The 21621-nt window shown below is 34.2% G+C and overlaps 1 protein-coding gene across 4 annotated transcripts in view; it reads right to left on the minus strand.

The window, feature by feature from the left end:
* Nucleotides 1-12298: 12298 nt before the first annotated feature.
* LOC150078026 (sister chromatid cohesion protein PDS5 homolog A-like) overlaps nucleotides 12299-21621 on the minus strand; it is a 797139-nt gene continuing 787816 nt past the window's right edge. For all 4 annotated transcript variants that reach the window (XM_090384327.1, XM_090384329.1, XM_090384326.1 and 1 more), the window contains exon 35: nucleotides 12299-12489. In XM_090384327.1, coding sequence (XP_090240453.1) covers nucleotides 12463-12489 — 27 coding nt within the window. In that variant the 3' untranslated portion in view covers nucleotides 12299-12462. The remainder of the gene's footprint in view (nucleotides 12490-21621) is intronic.

The following is a 21621-nucleotide window of genomic DNA, read 5'->3' on the forward strand; positions in this document are numbered from 1 at the left end:
AGCAGCACTTAAACCAATCCTCAAAGAAGGATATTGTTATCCATGCTCTCTGGTTCGATCGGAAATGCACGGGTAGGGTGGCTTTATTGACACCCTTAAATGCATAAGGATTTCCAGAATGACACACAAGCAGTGGTTTTAATCTGTAAACTCCCACTGCATTAGCTCCAAGGAAGTGCGTAGCCCTATCTTTTGAAGCCTTGAAACTTGGTATTGTCTTTTCCTCTTTGGTAATGTATGTTCGATGTGGCATTTTTTCCAGTACAGAGCAGTCTCGTCAATGTTAAAAATTTGCTGCATTGAATAGCCAGCCCCGCCTTCGTCAATAATTTTTTCCAACACATCACAAAATTTCTCTGCAGCTGCAGAGAAATTTTGTGATGTGTTGGAAAAATTTGGCACTGGCAACTTCACGACATACTTTAACATTGTGGAAATCAGCACGATGCTTGAACCTGTTAAACCACGTGTTGTTTGCCACGAACTTGGATTGGGGTTTGCCGTACTTATCCTTAACATCTTTAGAAACGCTTGTTGCTTTTACTTGAATGGTCATTAGACTCAGGGGCACTAGCTTCTGAATCTGATTTTCCATTCATATTATTAACAGCTGTTCCATATTCAATATAGCACCTGAACCCTGTTTTGTGATCACTGTTGATATTAAGTGCATTTATCCTTTGACATGTTCTTTTATACGCACAGTCCTTTAAAATAGTATTCACTGTTGAAGCAGCGAGACCTAATTCCCTTGCAATAGATGAAAAACTTTGTCCTATCATACTTCTTAATCATTTTCATCTATCTTCATTTATAAATCAATTTTGTTTCGTTTTCTGTCACTACCACCACTTGCACTTTCCATTGTTCGCTTCCCTTTCATCATTGTAATAAGTAAATAGGAATGAAGAGAAGTTTCTTGAAATTTGTTTTTTATATGATTGAAGATTTGAATGAAGGGGAACACATTTCACCATAATACCGTAACGTAAAAACCCACATAATTTCAGTTATCGGGACTATCACAAATGCAATAATCTCAAGTTTACTACCCATTTATAATTAGATGCACTAACAGAAAAGCTCATTAAACTGGAAAATGCAAATTGTTTATATCGTTTTATGGTCAGGATCTCCAAAAACGTGCTTGAGAAAAATATCACAAAGGCATTCAAAATTGATTCTTATAACGGGAACATATGATAACGATGAAAGGGTAGTGCAATTTCCATTATAAATATGACCTTTTAGAGAGATAATAGCTTAGTTATATAGCAAAAATTTTAACTTACAAGGTCGTGGAACGAATTACCAAAAAAAAAAAGTGCTATTGGGTTCACATTATGATATTTTCACGATACCTCCATTTATTCCTACGGGATGCAAAATACGTTTCCATGATTTTTTATTGCAGCAATTCAAAAGTTTGAATTTCATACATTGAAAGTTGCCCAACTGGATTATCAGACGCATTACATCGAATATTTAACTTAATCGAGTTACTAATGTATTTGAAAAATAAAAGAATTTGTTAGAATTACTCTTGATTTGATCATCAGTAGTGATTCTTCATGCATTAAGAATCTGCGGATAAACGAAACACTAGGTGGCAGTGATCACAGTGTGTTGAAGTGGGACTTACTCAGAGGTAACTACCATTAGGGGTATAGGAAAGTGTTATTGCTTTCGTAAAGGCAACTACCATAGTCTGAGACAGTACTTAAATTCTATACAGTGGGACAAACTGATGATGTTACCAACAGCAAATTCAAAATGGGAAGCATTCAAAGAACTTATCTTGGAAGCTACTACGCTTTACATACCAACTAAGAAATATGGTTCAAGGTTTAGGCCAAAATAGATGTCAGATGAACTAATGAGACATATGGCAGGGAAGAAAAATGCATGGGATACATACAAATTAACACGTGACACAGAAGCCTATGATAGATACAAGTTGATCTGTAACCAAGTTACAAAGGAGGTTAGGCAGGCGAAGGCAGATTACGAGAAATCTTTGGCAAGGGATGCAAAGAGTTCTTTACTTATGTAAACTCCAGAAGGAAGGGGATGAATCAGATTGGTCCACTTGATATCGATGGGTCAACTGTAGATGATCTTGCTCAGGTAGCTAACAAACTAAATGAATATTTTGTATCGACATTCACACATGAGGAGTTATTCAGCGAGGGGAATGCCAGAGGTGTATTCAACTCTGGCAGTAAGCTAGAGAATCTTGTAATAATTGAGAGTAAAGTGGAGGAGAAATTGTTGAAGATAAACACAAGACAGGGACCTTGGGTGGATGGGATCTATCCAGTTATATTAAAGGAGCCAGCAAAGGAAGTAAGCAAACCCTTAGCCATAATTATGAGAGCTTCCTTGGACTCAGGGGAGGTACCCACAGACTGGAAATGTGCAAATGTGACCCCAATTCACAAAGGAGGATAAAAGGCTGACACAAGTAATTATAGACCTGTGAGTTTAACTTCTGTTCCAGGAAAATTAATGGAGGCACTGGTTAAAGAAGCACTGCAGGATCATCTAGACAAGATTTCAGTTATAGCTCAGACACAGCATGGTTTTGTTAATGGGAAGTCTTGCCTGACCAATTTGATTGGATACTATGATGCAGTCACAAAAGAACTGGATGCAGGGAATAACTTTGATATTATATACTTGGATCTTAGAAAGGCGTTTGATACTGTTGCACCTGGAAGACTGCTACACAAATTGGAGCAGTGTGGCATTGGAGGCAAATTGCTGCTATGGATAAAGGGGTGGTTGAGGGGGAGAAGACAGAGAGTGGTAAGCAATGGACACTGCTCATCGTGGACTAATGTTATTAGTGAAGTCCCTCAGGGTTCAGTGTTGGGTCCATTATTGTTTTCTGTGTTTATAAATGATATTGATGATGGTATATCAAGCTTAATTCCAAGTCTGCAGACGATACAAAGGTTCGCAGGATCATCAAGGACACTACTGACACTATGCTGCTGCAACTGGATTTGGAAAAGTTGAGCATATGGGCTGAGAGTTGGCAGATAAAGTTTATCATTGACAAGTGTATAGTACTACATATGGGAAACAGCAACCCCAGAGCAACGTATAAACTCTGTGGTACTACACTGACAGTGGTAGAGAATGAAAGGGACCTGGGGGTAATTGTGCAGGCAAATATGAATTTCTCTGACAGTGCAGGCGGGCTACAAGATCTCATGGTGGATTGTCAATGATATACAGGAATTTTTCTAGCAGGGATAAAGAGGTGATTATTCCCTTGTATAAGGCAATGGTCAGGCCACATGTAGAGTACTGTATACAGGTCTTGAGGCCTCATTTCAAGAAGAATGTAGAGCTGCTGGAACGAGTACGGAGAAGAGCAACAAGATTAGTGAATGAAACAAAGGGATACTCTTACGAAGAAAGGCTTAAGTTTTGCAAATTAGTGTCTGGAGACTAGGCACCAGCGAAGTGATCTGATAGAGGTGTTTAAAGCCTTGAATGGTTTGAGCATGCTCAATGCTGATGGGATTCTTCCTCTTGCTCAGAATAATCACCTGAGAGGGCATAAATTCAAATTGAGAAAAGACAGATGTAGGATACACGTGCGGAAATTTGCCTTTAGTCAGTGGGTAGTTGGTTGGTGGAACAGACTTCCATCCCTTGTCGTGGAAGTTGATAGCCTAAACAAATTTAAGGTTTAGCTGGACAGGTATTTCGAATGAACAGAGGGGTGACGTGGAAGTGGGTTTTTTTTTTTTTTTTTGGCTGATGCTGCATAAGCTTGCTTTCTTGCATCAAATGCCTCTACTAATGCTAATGCTAATATTTTAATATTTGTTGTATATTTCTGTGTGTGTATATATATAAATTGAAAACTATTTATTTTTAGTTTAATGTATGCATATATATATACACACACACACACACAGTTGGACCTCTATATAACGAAACTGGCCTCCGTAGCCGAGTGGGCAGGAGCGGGAGTGCAGTAGCACACGCTCTTTGAGTAGACCGGGGTTCAAGCCCCTGACTGCTGAATACGGTCAATCTGCCAACCCGCACTGGACCAGCGTGGCAGATTATGGTCCATTTCCCTCAGCATGAATTGTTGAGGAGGCTTCCATCCTGCAGTGGGTTGATAATGGCTGCACTTTACTTTTTTTTTATAACGAAACTAATTGTTCCTTGAAAAAATTCGTTATACAGAAATTTCATTACAAAGAAATATGACCTTTTCAACAATGAAACATACTGTAAATTCAGAAATATAGTAAAAGATGGGAAAGAAGTGGGAATGAATAAATTTTCTAACATTTTAAAGCAATTCATTAATACATACATACATATTAAGAAATGACTACTTACATGATGCCCACCAGGTGGCAGATCGAGAAAAAAATGACAGGAGGGGCACCATTCTCTGCACTAGAATGGCAATCCCATTTAGTTGAAATGGCAATCACATTTTAACTGACTACAGTGTTGCCAACTGTAGTCAGTTGAAAATAGCTGAGTCACAATGCAAAAACAGACAAAATCCAATCTTAACAATGGGAAGAAAAAAAAAAAAAAAAACTTTTTTGTAGCTAAAGGGTATTAAACGATTGGTGCATATTTTCCAAAAAATGACAGGGGGTCCACGTTCCCCCTACCCTGAATCCGCCACTGATGCTCACAATTTATTGGTACACTTTGAAAAATTATGTCGTAAAATATTTGGTTATTTTTTGTTGCATACACTGGATTCTACTGTACACCATTCATAAAAATGTTCACATTTGTTTAATCTTTAAACACTCCAATATATTTTCTGTTACATTTTCTTCCCACTGAAGGCCTCATGCAAAGTTTCAAATGCTGCAAACATTTGTTTGGAAGGTTTAATATTGCCCTCATTTTCATCGAACTTATCGTCAATATTGTCACTAGTTCTTTAAATATGCTCCAAAAGTTGGAGTAACTTGGATATTCATCTACTATGACATCATTATGAAACCCTAAAAATTTGCCAAGAACAATTTCTCCATCAATTAAACCTCACTTGGTATTCTTCCCAAGATTGCTCAATGTCTTCTAGTAGTTCACCCCTCTCATCTCTGTTAATTAGCACTTTAGCAAAACCTGCTTTTGCGAAACAATTCTTAATCGTTGTTTCCGTTACATCTTGACTCCACATGTTTGCCAACTCTAATATGCACATCCACAAATCTCTAACAGAATCTACTATTTGGTTGGTTTCTATTCTCAGTGTAATTTTTTTCAGTATGCACCTTCAGTAATGCATTTTCAAATTCTTGATAATGCCTTGGTCCATTGGTTGCAATTAAGACAAATTATTCAGAAGGCAGAAAACAAGCTTCACACTTGTAAGTTTAGAAATTACCAAGTGAAGGTAGGCAGGGCAGTTGTCGACAATCAACACAATTTTTCTGTTTCCTTTTGTCATTTTTCTATCGAAATTTAAAATTCACTGCTCAAAAATTTCTCGTTATTCAAAGTTTTTTGTTGTACTTGCAGTCCAAGCCTTTATACCTTTGAAATATCGGGGTTATTTACTTTTGCTTATTACCAACAGCTTCAGTTTTTCATTACCAGCTATATTTGCAACCAAGAGTGTAATTCTCTCCTTACTAATTTTACCACCTAAACATTTATCACTTGTAAAAGTCAGTATCTTGTTTGGCAAACAAAATAGACATGTTACATCAATGTTGAATGTCTTTGGACTCGTAGTCCTCCATAATTTTTTTCAAAACTTGTTTCTTTCCAATGGGTATAGTCTTCTTCCACTTTCATCAGAAATAACTTTTTCGAGTAAGCTATGGTGCCATTTAAATTTGTCCAGCCAACCAGAACTGGCTTGGAATGTTTCGTGCCCCAGAAAAGATGCACACTCCAGAGCCTTTTCTTTTATTAATAGCTCTGATATCGGCATGTTTTTGCCCAGAATCAACTTCATCCACTTAAAAATTGCTTCATCTACATCTTCCAAAGGCATAATTTTGCATGCTTCCAACCGGGTCCCGTTTTCTCAAAGTTTGAGAACTGAAACGGGTTTGTTTTTTTTTGAATGGTTGACATTCTACTGGCAGGGATATCAAATTTTAAAGCGATTTCTTTTCTTTTTTTTTTTAATGCCGCAATTTACACTATTAAGCACTTTTTCACACTACACTCAAGGCTTTCCTCTTAGACACTGTAAGGTTACTTGCACAGCATTTAAAACAAAGCTGAAATTAGGGACCACTTGTAAACCAAGACAGGTGAAATTTAGTGAAAGTGTGGATGACTCATTTCTTCGAAACAACAGATGAATTTCTGAGATAAAGAAAAATCACTCTCTCCTAATTCTCTAAAAGGATGCTTATTGTAGAAAATAGGTTGAACAGAGCCAACGCCCGTGTCGGGAATATGCCAATGGCTGTGGACAGCTGACCAGCGGGACTTCTCAGCATAGTAGTGTATAAGTAGTATAGGTTTTACTTCTTCTTAGCCACTGCTGGGCAAAGGCCTCTCCCAAATTGCCATCTTTTTCTAACCCGTGCCGTGGTTGGCCAGTTTCCTCCTGCAGGGTTTTACAGGCACCATTAAATTGTAAAATGTTTTAGCTCTTAATTCGTGGAATTAAAGCCTTTAGCTATTAAAAGCTAAAGGGATTAATGCTTAATCCTTTTAGCTCAATTTGCTTTTTATGACATCAGCTGTATTGCCTAAAGGCCAGAGATGCGAACAATGTGTACCCAGGTCTCTCGAAATCAGTTCGTTATATGGAAATTTTCATTATAGGGAAACTATTTTCAATGTAATGACCAAGGGGAAATCAAAAATGTTCGCTACACAGAAAATTTCACTATATGGAAGTTTGTTAAAGAGAGGTCCAACTGTATATATATTTTTTGCTGCACTGGGACTAGATGCATTCCCCGTACTGGTATAAAAGCTGCAAAAAAACTTAAACAAATTCATCTTCAACCTAATTACTATTGTCTTTATGTTGTTGCATAAATCTGCCATTTTAGATAGTTTAAAATTGGTTAATTTTTATGTATATATTTTCAATATGAATACCCAAACATGAAAAGTATTAGAACCTATAGTGCTTAGTACCATCCATAGACTGAAGGCTGAGAAGATAAAAGATATTTGTTGAAATTAACTTGAATTTCTGTAGATTTTAATTTGAGTCCTACTCATTCCAGAGTAATGGATTTCTTCATTACTTTGGAAACAGTATAGATGAGTGCAATACATATGAAGATTATTCCAGGAAACAGACAGAAAAAGTGGTGTCTATGAGTTTGTAGCTAAACAGTGAACAGATGCTGACTGCTTGCAACACATGGTTTGGTAATTACATTTGTCAATTCAGAAGGCCCAGTGTCCATGGAAGCATCTATAGAAAAGGAACCTCTGTGAGACAGTGGAGAGACTTTGTAACAAATGAGTCATTAATTAACTTAACTGCCCCCTTTTGACTTGAGGTTTTGGGGACATCAATCTAGTGAGAACAATATTCCATGGTAGGGAGGACATCAGATTTGCATAGAGTGAGTAGTTGTTAGGAAGAAGAAGAGTAATGCTGAAAGAAAAAATAAAATCCTCTTTTATTTTTTTTAATGCAGAGTAAGCAATATTTGTGATGGTCTTTGCCAAGAGATTATAAGTTAGAGTAATTTCTAATAGAGAAATAATAGAGAATTCTAATAGAATAATTTTGTCTAAAAATCTGAGGATTATCGAAGATAAGCATAGGAGCAGAGACTTTTTTGCAAGATATAAGTTGGTTGAGTTTTAAAGATCAAAATTAACTTATTGCAACATTGAAGAATTACCTGGAGATCAGCATTTAAGGAAATAGTGGTATTTCCTTATTTGGAAAGTTGGAAGTGCCTGTACAGGGCAAGGTTTTTCGAACTGGTAGCCATTGTGCCATCATTGGCAAAACCACATATAGGATTTCCAGTTAGTGAAACATCATTAATATACAAGAGGAAAAAAGCAAAAGAAAGAAAGAACTGAACAGCATAACTGGAGAAATCAGGAAGCCATCTACCATCACATGCAGAGAGAGAGAGAGCTGGATACCAAATTGCAAAGAACATAGAAGCTTGTTTAGACCTTTATGCCAAACATCTTCAAAAGCCTAAGCAATATCAAGAGCAACTGCTTGAGTTTTGCCAAACTTGTCTACAGAGGGGATAAGCCAATATATCACCAGTGGATCAACACTAATGGAATCCTTAGTGGCAATTGTTGATTAGATGGAAGGTTGAGACAGTTTGGGAATTTGCTAGTTAATGGATTTTTCCATTACTTTGGAAAAGGTAGAGGTGAGTGCAATGAGACAATAACTGGATGGGCAGGATTTTCCACGCTTTTTGAGGAACTGGCTTGTATGAACAAATTTACAAGCAGAAGGAAAATACCAATGGAATTGGTATTTTCCTTCTGCTTGTAAATTTCTTCATTTCGGAAGGTCACAGGAAGCATTCAGTCATATATTGGATATGGCAGGTGATTTGGCAAGATCATCAATATGAATATTTGAAGAAAAATGGAATGCAAGTAAGTGGCTTTATCATTACCTGAGGATGCAATAGAACCATCAGGTTTGAAGAAGGGAGAATACAGACGAAGAGGAGTTGCAGCAAATAGCTTTGACAAGCGACCACAATGCATAACTGCCATTTGACCAAAAAGCAAGTTTTCTAGTCTTGGCCTATTTAAACTCTAGTTTGGATTGATTAATAACTGCTTTAGTGTAAGCAGAAAATGAACCTTGTGATTTTGGATGCAAGCCAATTGTAATATGCAACATTCTTATCTTGGACAGCCTTAGCACATTTATCAGAAAAACATAGTATCTAACCAAGGAAAAGAGCAATACAACACCGACCACCCCAATGATATTCTTGCAATGCCAAATGATATGAACTTGAAAATGGCCATGACAGAGAGAGACACTACATTGAAGAGACCATCACATATAACATGGAGGTAAACATGGCAAAATTTAATCCTGTGATATCTGTTGCAAATAAATTTTATATTCATATTTTGTGTTTTATTAATTTCCAATGAATGAACTTGGTGATATATATATATATATATATATATATATATATATATATATATATATATATATATATATATATTAAAAACTGCCAACACTGTAATAAGCATTACAATTATTTTGAACAAAATTATGAATGTGTGTGTGTGTGCATGTGCGCACACACACCACACATACTTATAAATGAATAGGTGTGAGAGGAAAGGGCTAACAGCAAATGGGGCAGAGGCAGTTATTTATCCAAAACTTTATTAACATGATGCAAGATGAGTACAATTAAATGCACACATTAAAAATATCATCTCTCTTTGTGATTGTAGAAAGTGAACAAAACTCAAAATGAATTTAACTGGACAGTGAAAGTAACAAAGCTGGAAAAGGTTTTTAAATAATTTTTACATTTCCTCATCATTATTAGTTGCATAGAACAAAGGAGTTTAAATAAAACTGAACACAGTTTAGACTTAACAAAACAAAAAATTATACAAACAAACAAAATGCACATTCTGTTCTGGAAGCTGTTATTTTTAATTAAACATTTCAGAATTTTAAATCAAGTATGTTTTGGTTTTACCATCATTTGATTAAAGAAAATATTTATTCAGATGAGTGATCTATTTCATTAACTATTAATTTCACAGCGATTACTGAGTTAAGCTCATAATGAGTTTATCAGCCAGCTTCTTTAATATCAATGTGAAAAATCTAGCATGAATTTAATTTATAGTACTGCAATAATAACAGTTTTATGAAAACAAAGCTAAGCAATGTTTAATTTTTAGCTCCGATTTCATTATTTCTTTTCACTTTTTACCAAAATGAGAACATTGATAATGGAAAAAATTCAGAAAATTAAGCAACAAGTGTGCTTTTTTTTGATAATGACGAGTTAGAAGATAGTTGTTTTGTTGACTTTCAGGTGCCATTACACAGAAGACAAGCCTGTAACTGTCAATAATATAAAACAGTGGCAAAACAATAATAGCAATGAATTCCTAAATTTGTGCTTTCAAAGTATAAAATACTAATTTCATCTTGTTTGCATTGTAAATTACAATAAAACACTTTTACCTGTTTAATATACTAGCATTAAATCACTAATCATTAAATACTTAATGTAATCATCAATGAAAGTCTATTTAAGTTGTTAAATTTAAAATCATAAATAAAATGAGCTAAGCTAAATTTAAAAATTCATGTAAAAATGAAATATAAAGCATAAATTAACAGGGTAATTGAACCATAATTATATAAAAAGATTTCTTAATAATTTACAACTATGACACAAAGTAAAAATATACTTATTATTATGTTTATATTGGACACTTCATATATCATTTCTGTTCGATTTTTATACATATTTTCATTTTTTGTTTGCCTTTCTTCTCAGAATACACACTTAATAAGATGAATGAAAGTCAAAATACTTTTCCTTTGTGTTATTTAGGAATGGAGAAAATATTGTTTTATGATATGAATCTAATGCCAATAAGTTTGTACATCATTCTTATGCATGTGAACGTGCATATACAATATCACTAAAGGAAAGGTTTCATTAAGGATACTGTTGAACTTGTACAAATTTTTTGCAGGTAAAAAGAAAGTAATAATAATAAAAAAAAAAACCTGTTAATTATAAGCCACATTTAAAAACAATGTTAATTTACATACAGATGCCTATATGTACAATGATGATCTCACCCATTTTTTTTTTTTTTTTTTTTTTAATAAGTTCAGTTCAAATTATACATGGGTTCTTATTCAACTTATGTCTGCTAATAATGTTAATTAAATATCAGATTATCCACGCTCAAAAAATAAACAGAAGTGATTTATACATCTGGGAGATGTACAAATAATACAATTAGCAATAACTGAATGCTTCACTATGCCTTTAATAATAATCACTTAAAATAGAACTTACTTAAAATACACTTAAAAATCAGTATGCCTTTAATAATAATCATTTAAAATAGAACTTACTTAGAATACTCTTAAAAATCAGTACTGAATACTACCCCGAAATTTATATCATATATTAAAAGTAAAAAAAATTAAAAGTTGTGGCTGTAGCAAAATTTAGGTTTTATGAACTTTTGAAGTATTCTTATAATATGCATGAGAAATTTACTCCATGAAATTTGCTGATTTAACAGGAAAAAAATTATATATTTATGAATTTATTTTGATTTTATACAACTTTTTTAAAATGTATTTTCCAAAAATTTTAAATTGTGGCTAAGAATAAAAAAACAGTTTGATAAATATCAAATATATTCTTAAACCATAAAGTATACATACATCTTCATCAGAAAATGCGAAATCTTTAAAGGAAAATAGAATATGACTGCAAATAATTATACACTATATAAAACTTTTTTTTTTTATTATTTGCAGAAAGTTGAAAAGTATTCTTTTAATCTAACAGTACCCTTAAGTAAACAGAAGATAAAAAATCACTAAAATGCTTTCAAAATGTAGTATAATTAAAAAAAATGTAATTTGATCTGAAACAAGAATATTCTTTCACAAAAATCGGGATTTATTAAACAAATAAAAGTGCTTTTTTTTTTTTTTTTTTTTTGTAAAATGCAGTTTATAAAACATATTTCAAAACACACATTAATACTGTACACCATTTTTCTAGGTCTAAGAACTCCCATAAGAAACAAAAGTCCTGCTATAGTTACATGCAAAAGATGTGTTTGGTGCAAAAATATATATATAAAAAATGAACAGACACTATATTCAAATACTAAGGAAAGAAAAGTTATAATCTACATTGGAGAATTTGCCACCTGACTTTACATACTAACCAAATGGCTACAGCAACACATGCTGCCAGAGTCAAAAGGCACGCATACTGCCTTTAAACCGTACTTAGAAACCTATATGTTAAAACAAAAACAATTTTTCAAGTAACACCACAGGCACTATCTTCATCAAGAATAGATGTTAGGTATCATTCAATATGATGATACGATAACTCATATACAAGTAATGATAGCTGGAACAGCAAGTCCAGCAGTATAAAGTTGAAATGGTTTACAAATGAGTGGTCAATAAACCATGAAACATTTCATAGACTTTGTACACGTAGAAGTCTACAGTTTGATCTTTCACTTTGCATCCTGTACAAGTGTCCAGTAAAAAAAACTTTTGTCTTCTGGAAACTAGACTATTTGAAATCTAGTTTTCAATTTAATAAAAATATGACTTCTCACTGACTTTTCTTTTCTGCAGAAAGGATGTATGCATACCATTCACAGTCACCCAGGTTGAAAGTTAAGTTACAACCATTAATAACAAAAGTTTTTCTGCTATGAAAACTTCATGGTTTACTGGTAGATTAACTTGATACAATCCTAGTCTTTATGTCTTCTTTATCTCTTCCTTGATGACCTTCTACCCTGTAAGAGAGTTTAAAAATATAATCTCAATAAACCAAATTATGATTTTTGCAAGGGGTTAAAAAAAAAAAAAAAAAAAAAAAAAAAAAGTGATCAGCAGATGAGATGCAGTACAGGCAACCCCTATATAACACAGTACTGTACTTATTATAACAGTGTTTTTCTCTAACATGGTATTTTTGAGCTTTTGTTCTGGAAAACCCTGCTATTATGTTAGATGTAATTTTCAACGTTTCCATTTCTTTTTGTGAATCCCAACTCGCTAGTTGTTATCGCCTTTGTGATAATTTTTTCTAAAGCACATTTCTGGTAGTCACTACCATAAAACAATAAAATCAATTTGCAGTTTCCGGTTTATTGGTCTTTTCTGTTCTGTAATCAATTATAAATAGAGAGTTTACTATATTTATAGTAAACTATATTTTTGCATTTGCTATAGTACCGATAGTTGGAATTCCGTGGGTTTTCACGTTATTATGGGGAAATGTGTTTCCCCTTCCATGAAATATTCAATCATATAAAAAACATAAATAAATTTTAAGAAACCCACTACTCCACATCTCACTTGTGTGTATCGTGTTTGTTGTAATTTGTGCATGCCATGTTCTTTGTTATTAATTGCTTATCATTTTTGTTTTAAATTTTACAAAAAAAAAAGTCAGTGAACAGAAATATTAACTTGACCCCGGGGACTCACCATTCTTCTCTTTCTAGGTGATGGTCCCCCCCCCTCTCTCTCTCTCTCTCACACACACACACACACACACACAGGGGGTAACTCGGGAATTTTTTTTTTTTTTTTGGCTGGTGCAGCATAAGCCTCAGGCTTCCTTGTACCATATGGCTAATAATAATAAGTTGTTAGTATGTACATATTAAAGTACGTATTAATTAAGCTATATACATAAGTGTAAATTTACTTTTATTTTGTTAACTGGAAAATATTCTTCCAATTTTCACATATCATTTAATTTTGGTAATAAATTTAAAATTTAAGGTAATAAAGTTAAATTTGTGCTTTATATCTTTAAAGTGGGGGGTCCACTGTATTTTGTTGGGAGATCCCTAGGTTAGGTTCTGTGCTATTGAACTTGTGCTCATTTGAGACCATACAAAATTGTGACTTTGAAGCGTGCAGTTTGTGGCTTTTAAAGAGAGCAGAAGGTACATGAAATCTAGATGCTGCAGAAGAGATTGTGCTTAGCAGCGATGAAGAGGAAGAAAATTAAATGAACGTACATTATATGACATATAAGTATCACAGTTTGTAAGGTAAGATGTTTGTTCAGTTATTACTACTATAAAAATTAAGTTTCCGATAGTTATGGAAAAAAAAAAAAAAATGTGTATGTGTGTATTTTTGTTAGTTTCTGGAATATAACCCCCCTTTTTGTACTGGTTCTTAGTCCCGTATAACACGGTTTTGCATTGCATGAGATTATGTAGGAACCAAACTACCGTGTTATACAAGGGTTACCTGTAGTTAGAATTAAAAGTGCAACTTAAGTATATACCAAGGGCCACCTTTATTGGGAACACCTAACCTTTCCAACAGAGTACTCCTTCACTAACAGCATCATGTGTTTGTACCATGTAATATAAAGCAGTTGGGCAGATATCTATGGATTGCGGATGCAATTCAGCATGACAATGGGGCAAGGCTAAGGATTTAAGTGACACTGAATGCGGCAGCAGGATACCTTGGAAACTACTTTTTTTTTTTTTTTTTTTTTTTTTTGATTTGGTAGTTGTTGGCGCATCGGCTTCTGTGGCCATATTGCACCTCCCAAGGTTTTTGCAGTACTTTGATCCAAGCCCGAGGCGGGAATCGAACCCGCGACCTTTGGGTTGCCGGGCAGGTACTTTACCCACTCGGCTAGCCCGGTCGGCTTGGAAACTACAAACTGATGGAGTTTTCACATACAACTGTGTCTCAGGTGTACAGAGATTGGTCCAAGAACCAAATAACATAAAGGCTACAGTTAGTCAAATAACAACCAAGTACAACAGCAATAACCAAGGAAGCATTTCAGAATGCACAACATCATACCTTGTCACTGATGGGTGATGGGAAGGGGGGTATTGCAGCAACCAAACAGGTACTATTCTAGTAAGCAAAAAATAAGGTAAGGTTTCAGTGGACTCAGGAATACCAATGCTAGATAAAAGAGGATTGGTAAAACATTGCCTAGTCTAATTGAATCCTGGTTCCAGCTGCTTCATGCTGATGGAAGGACCAGAACATGGTGAAAAGGACAACAGTTCTTTGACTTTTTTATTGGGTACATGTATTTTTTCACAAAATGGGTTTTGTGTCATGCAATATAAAAAATCCTGCCAGTGTAATGGTGTGGAGAGGTTTAGTACACTGGCCCTTACTACTAGTGGAGCAATGTTTGGATACCATAGGTTATCTGGAAATTGTTTATCACAAGGTACATCCCTTTATGGCTGCTTGGTATTCACACGTAAATGGATTCTTCCAACAGGATTACTGGAAGAATTCTATACAATTATACAAATATATTTTCTATACAATTCTGGCCAGAATTGTATAGAACTGTTCCAACAAATGAGATTGAATTCAGCCTTTTGCAATGGCCTCCTCACTCAGCAGATCTTGATCCAACTGAACACCTATGGGATGAGGTGAAAAGACTTCACAGCAGAAACCTGCAAACATCCAATCTGCAACAACAGCGAGAAGCAATTCAATCAACATGGACCACGGTAAGCTTTTGACACCTTGTTGAGTCCATTCCACAATGAATCCAGGCTGTTTTGAGGGCTAAAGGGAAACCTCCTTGCTATTAGGTAGGTGTACTTAATAAAGTGTCCAGTCAGAGTAATATCCCATACCATAGTTATGTTGCTAACTCCATTAGTTCATGGTTATGATTTTGAGAACCAAAGCCATGATTCTTGAAATCATAGCTTTAATTGAAAAAATCTAACTAATGATTTCAAATATTCCTTCTAGTTTGAGAAACCATGCTTTGCACAAAAATCTTCAACTTTTCATATATTCAGTACTAATTCCTTAAATGCTTATCTCTAGGTAATTCTTCAATTGGGCAAAAATAACTTAATATCAATCCTTTAAATTCAGTCCTGTCTTATATCTCACAAGAAGGATTTTTCTGCTTTATCTTTGGTGACACTTAGATTTTGACAAGATATCTCTATTAGGGATTATCCTGGCTTCTAATCTCTCTCTCTCTCTCTCTCTCTCTTGGTATAAGCAAATTACAAACAGTGCTTTCTCTGTACCTAAGAAACTGGGTTTTCTTTTTTTACTTTTGGCATTACTCATCTTCTAAACTCACTCTCTATAAATCTGCACTAATATGGAATATTTTTCCAACATCTGAGGCAGTGCCCTCATAACCTCTCTCAGGCTTCTAGACTACATTCAAAAGAGGGAAAGTACATTAATTAATGACCCATCTTTCATAAAGTCTCTCCATTCTGTATCATAGACATTTTGTTTTTTGCTGCATGCCTTTTCTATAAATGCTTCCATGGGTACTGTTCTTTTGAATTTGCTTCTACAATTTCTCTTCTAGAGCAGTCCGAACTAGTCAATATCCTTTTACTGTCCAACTTGAAACTCACAGACCCAACTTTTTTTTCTTCTTCCTTATTTATCCCTTCAACTTCTGTCTTCTTGAATAATATCCATTTATGCATATTCACTGAAAATTACAATCTACAGAAATTCAAGTCTAATGTCAACAAGTATCTTCTTTCATTTTTTTAACCATCAACCCACACACTGTCCAAATTACAATATACTTCCAATACCTTTCATGTTTGGGGTTTACATAAAAAAAAAAAAAAAAAAAACAACACTACTAAAAAAATATCTTGGAATTTTTTTTTTTTTTTTAAGGGTATTTTTATTTTTAAACTGAGGCATACTGCAAAAGAAAATGCATTTTAAAAGATACGTATACTTGTAGCATGGCTTTTGTGAAAGTCATTGAACTTCAATTTAAAATTCTCAGCCAAAAAAAAAAAAGCAATAATTTCTACAGTATTTGAAAAGGGAAATGTTACTGATTTATTCTTACGAAGCAAATCACAGGAAGAAAAATGACACAACTTAACGTTTTAAACTATTTCCAAAATAGTTTTGTCACTGCTTTATTTCAAAAGCAATGACAGGCCTAAACATATCAGAAATAGGTTTCTGTTGATCTTGAAGTTTGGGTATTTGTCTTTTTGTGGAGGCTGATGTCACATAACAATGCCAAATCCCAAACCCATTTTTTGTTACTAAGATCGGCCACAACTTTGCCTTTCCCATCCATGAACAATTCTATTTTGAACCTCTAAGGTAAAAATTATTCAATAAACTTTCCCCATGTTCAGCTTAAATTTATGACAAAAACAAACATTTTCTTATGAATTCTTTAATGAAAAAGGTTTGCTTTTTTTTTTTTTTAGCCAAAACGTGAAAAACATAATAACTTGGCCACAATATATAGGAACTATCACTAGATTGTTTTCTAAAACATTACGTTCTGATCCAATTTCCCTTTTTAAAGCTGCCACTTTTTCTTCTCAGAGTAGACAGTTTTTTGTAATTTTCTTTGTGCTTTTAACTGCAATGCTATATTCCTTAAAAGCAGCAATAATTTCATTACAAATTAAACAAAATACTTATCCACTCATAGAAATACAAAAATATTGGTCTGTCCACCTCTCTCAAAAAATTCTACATTTGGAGCCCCTTGACACTTTTTGATCAAGACATTACAGAAGGAGTTTTTTAATGTAGTCCTTTTTTTTAATTATAGACAATAAACATAATTAATATTGGAAAAATATACTTCTTACTTAGACCCAATGTGTAAAAGAATGATTTCGATCCAAAACCAAACTAAAGTAAATTCAAATGCACAAACAATGCCCACTGGAAAAACCTTGGATTGAAACTTTGCCATACTCGGTTCTGTCATAAATATAATATAACCATCCTGTTGATGTGGATTGAGTAAGACTTGAAAAATAATTACAACTCAAATTTTGAAAACAATTCTGAGCTGGCATAAGTCAATGCAGACACGTGCCAGCTCAGCTACTAATTATTGCAATAAGTTGGAGTAATTAATTAGGTTTCTTCAAGCAGACAGCTCCGAGGCAATATTATATGTGAAACAAAAATGAGTTTGGAGTCGGTATTAAACCCAGAAAACAATTCTTTAATCTGAGTTTAGGTTCTGGATGAAGCGTGCACTTTTGCAGAAATGAATTGAAAGTCATTTGTTCTGATAAACAATGTCCAAACTTCAGAGCTGATGACTCTAACTTATTTACAGGGAGGTGTAGCTATCTCTATGTCAGCATTTCCCAAACTATGTTCTACAAAACACTGGTATTCTGTGAAAAATCGTAATTAATAATTAAAAAAAACAAACTAAAAAATAAATAAATTTTACATATTTGTGGTGTACACCACTTTTGTATCATTATAATTTTTAACATTTTTTTTTTCAGTTATAAATATACTGGCATAGGCTAATAATCAAATAGACTGTGGAACACTTTATTTTGCATAGCGAAGTATGCATAGAAGTAATGACATTTACGAAAAAGTAGCAATGTAGTGATCTAATATGCCATTCGTATGTGATTTAGCTTGGAGTACATGGGTTTGAAGAAGAGGGAGAAGCGAACTAATATAACTAAACTTGGCTAGACTCCATTATTTGGGTACATATGTCTCTGCACAGTGGGCGTGGTCGTAGAACGGAGTGATTGTACAACCGAGTTCTGTGATTATTGTGAAGGCATTTTCTTTTTGATTGTTTTGTGACGTTGAGGTGGGGGTGCTTAGTTTCTGATTTCAAAAACGAGTTTCTGATTTAAAAACAGTGGTAAGTGGTGTGGGGGGGAATACCCTAGGAGGGCAGTGGATGGAGAAAGCAGTGAGTGGCACCTGCAAATCACTGCTTTGCTCTTGTCCGTTTGTCGAAAAATGGACTAGTATCCAAGATCTGGAGTTTTACCCTAAACTCACTTCTTTGTATAAATTTTTTTGATAATTATCAGTGTTTTGAAATATTATGATTAAAATAAATGACCACGGATTTGTGGTTGAAAAATGGAATTTTAAAACGAGAAGCAAGTACTTCTAGTATTACAACTGTGGGCGATGAAAATGAACACAATATTGTGACCCTTTTTTCCCCAAAAATCCGAAGTGAAAAAAAAACAGAAACCAACTAATAAAAGATCAAAACGAAAGTATGATGATAGTTATTCGGCTTTACATGTGTTGGAAATAAAGATGCTCCTGATGCACAGTGTGTTGCATGTAATAAAATATTAGCAAACAGTTCTTTGGCTCCTGCTGAACTTATGTTTCGTAATTGTTCCGTAAATATATTGTGAGATGGAAAGTGTTCCGTGACTAAAAAGTTTGGGAAACGTTGCTCTATGTTATGAATATTCTGTGAATGGCATGGTATATAAGATCCATCAGCACATATAGTTTTACAATATTAGGGATATTCTGTGTCATGATATTTACCTTAATTACCAATAGGATAGTGCTAAATAATGAGACACTATCTATCCTGAGCAAAGAATAAAGAAAATATATTCTAATAGAGAACTTGACATGTTTTATGTTGAAGAAAATTTTGAATGAATTGCACATATCTATGATGTGTTAAAAGCTTTTCTATACTGAGACTTATCAGTACAAGGAGTAATGATGTAAGAATTGCAAATGCTAGTCTCAGCTTTGATTGAAAGATCCAAAGAGGATATGTTTTGTTGCAAACTATGTTGGTTGTCATTTCTCAATTTTTCAGTTTCAAGAATCTGTGTAAGTCACCTACATATTCTAGTCTCTTTCTTAGACAACTGGTGAGGAAGAATTGCTGGAAATTTTGTAAGAGAGACTGATCGTTATTTTAGTCTTCCCCGGTTTAGAAAAGGCTAAAATAACAGAGTGAGTCCAAGAAGGTGGATACATACTTTTTGATTTAAATGGGTTCTTGGTATATGTATAGGTTCAGAACATGTCAGTATTAATTAATCATTTTAGTCACTCTTATTAACACAACACAATTTTTGTAATTCTCATTTAAACTAGGCATTCATGAATATGCAGTTAAAGGATAAATTTAGTCAATATTAGAAAGACAACATTATACTATGAAGAAATTCAGTAAATTTCTTGAACGTGATAACAAAATTGTAAGTTTCAATTTTGTCACCATTACACAGCTGATGCACACTGTTATGTTTCTGTATAATTGTATATGCTTTTGAGAGAAGAAGAGAGAATCCAAAATTTTGGATAATATGTGCTGTCTTGTGGAATTAAATAAATGTATTTGTTTTATTTTACTTTAATTCTTCTCTTTAAAATAGTAGTAGTAATGGAGGCATGTGATGCAAGAAAGCAAGCGTATGAGCTGATGTAGTATCAGCCAAAAAAAAAAAAAAAAAAAGAAAATTACACATCCATTCCCTCTAAACATTTGTCCAGTATCTCCTTGAATATATTTAAGCTATCAACTTCCACAATGACAAATGGATGTTTGTTCCAGCAATTAACCACCTGCTGGCTAAAGGCAAATTTCTGCACATCTGTTCTGCAACTGTCTTTCCTCAATTTGAATTTATGCCCCCTCAGGTTCGTAATCTCAGCAAGCGGAAGAATCGCACAAGAATTCAGGGTGCTCAACTCATTCAAGGCCTTATACACCTCAATCAGATCACCTCACAGGTGCCTAGTCTCCAGCTGCTGCAATTTACAGAACTTAAGCCTTTCTTGGTGACCCCTTCGTTCATCCTCACCAATTTTGTTGCCATTCTCTGTACAAAGTACTCAAGGTGTGACCTGACCATTGCATTATACAAAGGGATAATCACCTTTTCGCTACTAGCAAAATTCCTCTTTATCATTGACAATGCCACATGACCTGCTCTGGCAGCCTGTCTGCATTGCTTAGAAACCTTCATATCTGACTGCATAATTACTCCCAGATCTTTTTCATTTTATACCACCTTAAGTGTAGTACCATACAGTTGGAATGTTTCTCTGGGGTTACTTCTATCCATATGCAGTACTTTGCATTTATCAATGTTAAACTTCAGTTGCCACTTCTCAGCTCAACTGTCCAAATTTTCTAGATCCTGCTACAGTAGCACACTGCCATTACTGTCATTATCAACCCTGTCAACCTTTGTATCATCTGCCAACTTCGACATTAAGCCTGATATAACTTCATCAATATCATTTATAAATATAGAAAACAACAGTGGGCCCAACACTGAACCATGGGGAATTCCACTTATAACATTAGTCTACGAAGAGCAGCATCCATTGATTACCACTCTCTCTGTCTTCTCCTTCATCAATATCATTTATAAATATACAAAACAACAGCGGGCCCAACACCGAATCCTGGGGGACTCCACTGGGGGTCTTCTCCCACTCAACCGCCCTTTTATCCATTGTAGGAACTTACCCTTAATACCATACTGCTCCAATTTGTACAGTAGTCTTCCACATGCAACAGTGTCAAAAGCTTTCCTGAAATCCAAGTAAATAAGACATTATTTACCAGCAAGATCAGCCTGGAAGCTGTGTGAAAGGAAAATATTACATGCAACTATATACTAAAACAATTAATGCATAAAATGTAAAAAAAAAAACAAAACACTGATTTTCAGAATTTTAGAATGGTCAATTTGAATATGGCAGTTTTTATTATCTCTCTCGTCTTTTAACTTGGCTTCACAAAGTAGTATTTAAAATGAGAGAGAGAGAGAGAGAGAAGCTCCCAAAATGGTCTCATGGTTAATTTCTTCCATAAATACCGCTTAATGTATGTGCACAAAAAATATTTAATTCCACACAATCAAGGTAAAATTCTACAACTGTAATCTAACTAATATTTTTAAAGCTCTACCTACCACTACTGGGCTCTTGCTTGACTAATCTAAAGTAATGTCAAACTAGTAAATGGTTTGCACAAGTATTCTATGCCTAGTGTACGTAGTTGTAATTAGCAAGAGTAGAAGAGTGTTACTAAGTTTACAGAATGAGCACCAGTTCTAAAAGAGAGAGATGTCACCCTCTTTTGCACAGATTAGAAGTATTAAACA

Source organism: Mastigoproctus giganteus, chromosome 11, assembly GCF_048544385.1.
Source record: "Mastigoproctus giganteus isolate SK-2022 chromosome 11, ASM4854438v1, whole genome shotgun sequence".
Classification (NCBI taxonomy): Eukaryota; Metazoa; Arthropoda; class Arachnida; order Uropygi; family Thelyphonidae; genus Mastigoproctus; species Mastigoproctus giganteus.